We start from the raw sequence: 7,993 nt of genomic DNA, 5'->3' as shown, positions 1-7,993 counted from the left end.
TTCTTTTTATTTGGTGAAAACTTATCTTTCACAGCTTTGAAAACATTTATTTTTCCGAATGAATTAGAATCCATTACTTTATTCCAGGAAAGCAATTAGTGTATCTGTTTATCTGTTTCTTACAAAGACGTGAAACATACTTAGGAAATTAATATTGGCCATATTCAACAATGTTCGACAAAATTTCACAAGAAGTGCAATCGAGGTGTATGAGGTTTTTTTACAAGCATTTCGTAACAATTATCTGATTTACAAGATGAATAACTTCACCGTTATCATTCGAAAATGAAGCTTCACATTTATTTTCTCACCTTTAAAAGAAAATCTTTAAGACTCGTTCATTTGAGTCATAATATTTTTTATTTATATTCTGAAATCCCGTATGTTAAGGGAAAATCCCCAGTCCTCACATTTTGGTAAATAAAATTTTCCTTCTGTTCTGGAAAACTGGCTTAAATGATTTGAAGGATGTTTAACTTTATATTATTCATTGTATAGTGTTTCAAATAATATTTTGTAATGGTTGGAAGCAGCCCGAATTTTTATAACAGCTTTTCTTAGTATTTGAGCAAAATATTTTTTTGTAGGCCCTGTTTCAAAACTTTTATTAATAAGTTCGAGTCATGTCGCTCTCAAAAAAAAGATGTATATAAAATGATCAATTTCAGCTCATTTTAGAAAACTTCTTATTATTCGTTAAATAAAAATTAAAATATTAAAACAATCATAATAATGGACACTCAGTGATATAAGTACCAGTAATGTCAAGACAATGCAAATTACGAAATTACTTGTATCATTAAAAAAAGTCTATTACTAAATTTTAAAAAATTAAAAAATATCTTGACGATTCCACTTCAAACTTCTTGAAATCTTACTTTAAATAAAGTTATATAACAATTTCATTTAAATCGTATTCCGTATTACCATTAAAAAAACAGTTGAAATTGACCGAAATTTATTAATGATCAGTAGTTATAGAGATAAATATAAACAATATATCCGCTGATCAAAGTCGCCTTACGATTTAAATGTCGCCCCAGTTTACGGTCGCCATTTATTTCAAGGTTGGCTAGAGAAGGGGAAAAAATCATAGAGAGCAATACGCGTCGTTTCAATTTCTATTAGGATTACCAACATTTAAAACAAATGCACGTTTCGTGGTGTACTGTTGGGTGGGTTTGGATGATCGAATTTATTACCAACCGAATAGAAACGCTTTTCAGAGATGTTGGAAATAGTAAACGAAATTTATGAATGAAATTATTGATTATTAGAGCTTTTATAAACACTAAAGGAGTCTTTGAGAAATCCTTTATATGTACAATGTGTTAAATCCGATATTCCTCCCGGGTGATAATACCCTATTATTTTAAAAATAAATGATTTATACATGTATCAATATGCGAGCAACGTAATAAACCTATTTGCATTTCACTGAAACAGAATTTCCTTTTATTTATTTTTTTGCGTTCATATGATTTGCTTAAATATTTCAATTTCGAGGGCCATTTTCAATGAGTAGCAAAATAATTCACTAGTAGAAAATGGGAATCAAGTTGGGGTAGAGTGGGATGCGAACTTAGGACCTCTGGCGATTATGAATGGCAATCTTCATCAGTATATACTGAGTATAAACTAATATCGATATCGATGTACGAAAATGTATATATTTCTATGAAAATTCAAAGTAACCGGTAATTGAACTTGTTTAGAAAAAAGAATTATAAACGTATTATGTTTTTCATACAGAAAATTTAATTTTACTCTGTAGATAAAATTGAAGATAAAATTTTTATCATCCCATCATAATGGAGGCCCTGATTAGTGAGTCTGCGGAACTAGCCACGAGACCACAACTTGGTCGAAGTATTATTTATCTCTTATGAAAAGGGGTGTATTTTTATTCATCGATTTATTTTATTTAAAATTTAAACATATTATGTATTGTGGTCAGTGTCTCAATTTTACAATTTTCCCTGTCAGAAGGGGATAAATTAAATCGATTTCATAATAGCACATTTAATTTAATTGTGTAGCTAAAGTCCTAGCGGGCATCGACGTGACTCAGTCGGTATTACCATGCCCCAAAAAAATCCGATGTGCAAAGAAAAACGCGGACTTTACAATTTTGGTTTCTGAAACTTGTTCTTTAAGATTTCATCGCTGCATTATGCAAAAACATTACAAATACCATGTTGAAGTACTCAACAAAAAGCTAATCAAAGTCAATGCCATTGAATATTTAAACGTCAGTTTTCTTTATCCTTTTTCGACGGGTGATAATTTGTCGTGTGTTGAAATGCTGGCAAAAAAATATTGTATGGCATTTTTCATTTTGTTGATATTTTGCAAATAATTCCTATTGCTCTATTTGCAATTCACGACTAAAAAACGTCGTCATTTCGATGCATAGATTTTTTTTTCTGAACTAATGTCGGTATTTTATTCAGTGTTTTTAGCGATGTATCAACATTTTGAAAATACCGATGTATCGTATGCATCTCTAATTTTGCCAGTGTGCATCTACCCATGTAACTTTTTTAAGTACAAGTCTTAGGGTGCTATTTTGAATCTTCTTTACCCCCTAGAATGGTTGATTGGGGACTTTTATATAATGCACCCGAATATACTTTGTTCCATATATAGTTGCGAGGAGAGTTAAAAGAGAGTGGATCGCTGGAGCATAATGACACGCTCGTGCTGTGGTCTGGTGTTCCATAACCAGGAGAGTGAATGCGGGCAACAAAATGAACGGAGCACTAAGCACTGTAATTGCTAATAAAAATATGTCAATCGAAGCTAAACTGGCAGTGCACAACGGAGTTTTAGTCCAAACACTTATGTATGGAAGTGAAACATGGAACTGGCAGAGGAAGGATGAAAGCCGAGTGAACGAGGTTGAAATGCGATCTCTTAGACGAATTTGTGGGAAATCAATGTATGACAGGGTTACGAATGATGAAATCAGGCAAGAATGTAAATCTGAGCCCAGTATGATTGATAAGATTAAGAAAGGGTCTCAGCGATGGTTTGGTCACGTAGAACAAATGGACGACAAAAAAATGGTAAAACGAGTATTTATGGCGAAAATGAACGGTAACGTGAGACGAGGACGACCAAGGAAGACGTGGCATGATCAGATAAACCAAAATCTTAAATCTGGTCATATCAAAAGCAGAATGTATGACAAGATGTTTGAATGTGGAAAAAGCTAGGATTGTATTCCAGGATAGACGTGTGTGGCGGTCCATTCTCTCACGCACCGCTACGGGGAAATAGCGAGATGTTAGTAGTAGTAGTAGTCATATATATAGTTACACTGATGATTAAACGTCAAATGATGTATAAACCTGTTAAAAAAATACACAATTTGGTCCATTTAACCTACTTAAATGTTTTGAGAAATCCTTGAGGTCACAATAATATTTTAAATGAAAATCAGCATGGCATGCAAAAATAAAAAAATCACCAAATTCTACTACCTCAAGACTGGTATTATGAACGATTTAACGGCATTTTGGTACTCTGCAAGGCATTTATAGCGCGTATGTACGTACTAAATACCGTTACCGCGCTATAAAAGCTTCCAGAGTAGCGGCCCAGGGTTGAACTTGTTTATATAACATATACTATATACCTAAATATATACAAAAATGGTCGTTTTTCACTTTAATACTCTTTTTTCAGAAACCTGCTGTATTTCAATTTTTAAATACCTTATTACATAATATACCAACGTACGTTACTTGTTGTCCGAAACCTTTTATAAAATATCGGAAAATCCTGAGACAATCAGGTAGGTCCCGTCTTAATTTTATACTCTATGATTTTATTGGCGATAATGGTTTTACATAGAAAATTTCAAAAGATATCAATATCAATTTATGTAAGCTATGGGTTCGCTTGTTCTCGTGTGATTCTCTTGCCCTGTCAATCGCGAAGCAGTATGCGTCACCGGGTCGTAAATAATACGTAAATTACAATATTATTGGACGATAAGCAAAGTTTCAATAAATCACAGTTAAAATATATTTATCTTTGATTTAATCAAAGTTTTTCCGTGTATATACTCTCAAAACCGAAAATATGGAAATGGCTTCAGTGAATATTAAGGCTGAACCGGAAACTGGCGATGTAGGAGATATTCTCCATACTTGGGAAGTGGCGCCATGTCCCTTCAAAAGCGAGGAGCCAGGTGTTGTTACTGTGAAGGCTGAATCGGGGACTGGTGATACAGAAGGAGATACTCTCCACACCAGGGATGAGGCACCATGTTCTTTCAGAAGCAAAAAGCCAGGTGTTATTACCGTGAAGGCTGAACCGGGGACTAGTAATGTAGGAAATATTCACCGTACTAGGGAAGAGGCGCCATGTGCCTTCAGAAACGAGGAGCCACGTGTTGTTACCGTGAAGGTTGAACCGGGGACTGGTGATGTAGAGGGAGATATTCCCCATACTGGAGAAGAGGCGTCATGTCCCTTCAGAAGTGATGAGCCAGGCGTTGTTACCGTGAAAGCTGAACCGGGGCCTGGTGATGTAGAGGATATTCTCCATACCAGAGAAGAGGCGCCATGTCCCTTCAGAAGCGAAGAGCCAGGTGTTGTTACCGTGAAGAATGAACCGGGGACCAGAATTGACCAGCCTAAGATAATCAGTGATATAATTGTGTCCACAGAGATAGATATCGATTATCCTAAAATCAAACAGCAATCTTTGGATTCCTCTCGTGACGGTAAAATCGCCTTAAGTTCACAAGTCAGCCATAAATATTTTTCTTGTTCACAGTGTCAATATAAATGTTCATTAAAGGATAATTTGATAAAACACATCTGTACTGATACTGGTAAGAAACCGTTCTCATGCATAAAGTGTCCATATAAATGTTCAACTAGAAGTACATTAAAAATGCACATGCTAAAACATACTGGTGAGAAACCATTCTCATGCTCAGTGTGTCAGTATAAATGTTCACAAAACGGTTCTTTGAAATCACACATGCGAACCCATACTGGTGAGAAACCATTCACATGCTCAGTGTGTCAATATAAATTTCAACATAAGAGTAGTTTGAAAACACACATGTTAACTCACACTGGTGAGAAACCATTCTCATGCTTGGAATGCCAATTTAAATGTTCACGGAAGAGTTATATGAAAACACACATGTTAACTCATACTGGTGGGAAACCATTCTCGTGCTCAGAGTGTGAATATAAATTTTCACGGAAATGTTATTTGAAAGCGCACATGTTAACTCATATTAGCGGGAAACCATTCTCATGCTCAGAGTGTCCATATAAATGTTCCCGGAATAGTTATTTGAGAACGCACATGTCAACTCATACTGGCGGGAAACCATTCTCATGCTCAGAGTGTCAATTTGGATGTTTACGGAAAAGTACACTAAAATTGCACATGTTAAAACATACTGGTGAGAAACCATTCACATGCTCAGTGTGTCAGTATAAATGTTCACAGAAAGGTACTTTGAAATCACACATGCAATCTCATTCTGACGAGAAACCATTCACATGCTCAGAGTGTCAATATAAATTTAAACTGAAGAGTAGTTTGAAATCACATATGGCTACTCACACTAGTGAAAAACCGTTCTCATGCTCTGAGTGCCAATTTAAATTTTCACTGAAAAGTACTTTGAAATCTCACATGTATATCCATACTGGTGTGAAACCGTTCTCATGCTCAGAGTGTCAATATAAATGTTCCCGGAAGAGTTATTTGAGAACGCATATGTTTACTCATACTGGCGGGAAACCATTCTCATGCTCAGTTTGTCAGTATAAATGTTCACATAAAGGTGCTTTGAAAGCACACATGCAAAATCATACTGGCGAGAAACCATTCACATGCTCAGTTTGTCAGTATAAATGTTCACGGAAAGGTGCTTTGAAATCACACATGCGAATTCATACTGACGGGAAACCATTCACATGCTCAGAATGTCAAAATAAATTTCGAAGGAAGGAAGATTTAAAATCACATTTGTCAACTCACATTCATGAGAACTCATTATCATGTTCAAAGTGCCAATTAAAATTCGCGAGAAGACACGGTTTAAAACAGCACATGTTGACTCACATTGGTGAGAAACCATTTTCATGCTCAGAGTGTAATTATAAATGTTTACGGAAAAATTCTTTAATATTACACATGTTCATCCATGATAAAAGATTCTACTGCTTTGTTTGTGATTATAAGTTTTCCAAAAGAAGCGATTTGAATAATCATGTATTAAAACATGTTGGTGATAAAGTTCTTACTGTGAAACTAGAAAATATAAATTGTTAATCTAGCTTTCGTGTGTAAATGTCAACTATAAAATGATTTCTTTCCTCGTAAATCGAGTCTAGAATTTTAACCGTCCATGCGCTTTGTAACTGGAGGGTGTGTTGTAATCTATCTCATGTATTTATAAACGATTCTAAAATATATGTAAACATTAAAAATCAAAGGTCCGAGGTTCTAACCCCGCTCTGCAACAATTTGATTCCTATTTTCTAATATTAAGTTTTCATTTTCTGCTGTTTTCATTTAATAGTATCAAAATTTATATTAAAAAGTGACTCATACCATTCTTTCCCTGTAGTCTTTACTTGTAATACATAGGTACATAATTATACATGTACACTAGGCTGGACCGTCGATGTATGAATATTTTTCAATGAGGTTTCGTCAAAAGAAGTCACAAAAGTTGCTATGATATTCCAACTAACCAATTACTCACACCAGATTTTATATCTTAAAAAATATTTAGACTTCTTTGCCGCCTGATTCAGCAAGTTAAAGATCCTTGGAGCTTTCACTGAGAAATGATGTGCCGAAGTTGTTATACTTTTCGGTATATTCATATTGTAACAAATCACGCCGTTTCCCCGTATTATTAAGTTTATTAGGTTAAGAAATAAACATTGAATCATTGTTGACCATGTTTCTGCAAAACAATAAAAATGTTTTTTTTTTTAATTGCTTAAGGCTGTAGGAATTAGGTTGTTGAGAGTTGGAGCTCCTACCCCAGTTAGAGATTGACAGAGAAGACACAAGGTTGTTGTTTAATACATATTTATTACAAGGCGAATAAGATACAGCACTCGGTTGAGTAGCGTGAGCATAGCGGAGATGATGGGTTGAAGAGACTGCACTTAAACTACATGCTGGAACTGTGTGACTGCGCCAAGCTGGACTGAACTGAACTGGCTGACTGTTTGACTGAACTAAACTTGTTAGGCTGACTGACATTGACTGCGTCCTGTGGTCTCTTTGTAGGCCACGTTCCTTTGTTGTTCATTTGTGCATGTTAGGGACGATGTGAATGTACTGCAAGACGATGCTCCCGTTTTATGCGCAATACTGTTAGAGTTGCATAATTTGTTGTATTGGATTCTATGGAAAACGGTGAAATTGCATCATCGGTCATCGCACTATTTCATGTCAACTGTTTTAGCACGTGTGTGTCATCAATTATGGACTAAGAACCCTGCAAGGCAACCCATCCTACAAGGATTATTTGTGCCATATAAACATTTGTAAAGAAAAAAACCATGAAAACTTAAGCAGAAGGTTAAGAAATATGTGTTAAATGACTTTGTACATTGTTGTTATTAGAACACACATAAGGATATGTTTATGTGCGCCCTATTTCAAGATTCAAAATAAATATAAAATAAATATAGTGTCCTTTAAACGTTAAAAAAAATATATTTCATACAAAAGTTAATATAATTTTAAACTTTAGTTCAATAATATAGTTCTATTGGTCCATATAAATTGGTTAGGTTTTTTATGATTATTTTAGTTTTTTATTGTTTATTATGTTAACGATAATTAGATTAATTGGATTAATTACGTTTTTTTATTGTTATTACTATGTTATCTTTGTTAAATAGCTAATCTTAGGCATGTTTCACATTTTGTAAAATGTTTCCCTCGACACGGGACACCACCCCAGTGAGGGAACATTATTCTGTATGAA

General features: G+C 34.6%; 1 protein-coding gene across 1 annotated transcript; it reads left to right on the top strand.

Annotated features, from left to right (window-relative positions):
- Positions 1-3,816: 3,816 nt before the first annotated feature.
- Positions 3,817-7,717, top strand: LOC148272824 (uncharacterized). The gene has a single exon (XM_088239526.1). It carries the CDS (start codon positions 4,090-4,092, stop codon positions 6,310-6,312), a length of 2,223 nt encoding a protein of 740 aa, XP_088095652.1. The 5' UTR covers positions 3,817-4,089; the 3' UTR covers positions 6,313-7,717.
- The last annotated feature ends 276 nt before the right edge of the window (positions 7,718-7,993 follow it).

This window comes from Micrasema longulum, unplaced genomic scaffold (assembly GCF_059751315.1).
Source record: "Micrasema longulum isolate JH-2025_06_02 unplaced genomic scaffold, ASM5975131v1 h1tg002180l, whole genome shotgun sequence".
NCBI classification, from domain to species: domain Eukaryota; kingdom Metazoa; phylum Arthropoda; class Insecta; order Trichoptera; family Brachycentridae; genus Micrasema; species Micrasema longulum.
Note: the sequence above shows the minus strand (reverse complement) of the source record. Positions and strands in the feature narration are given on the sequence as shown.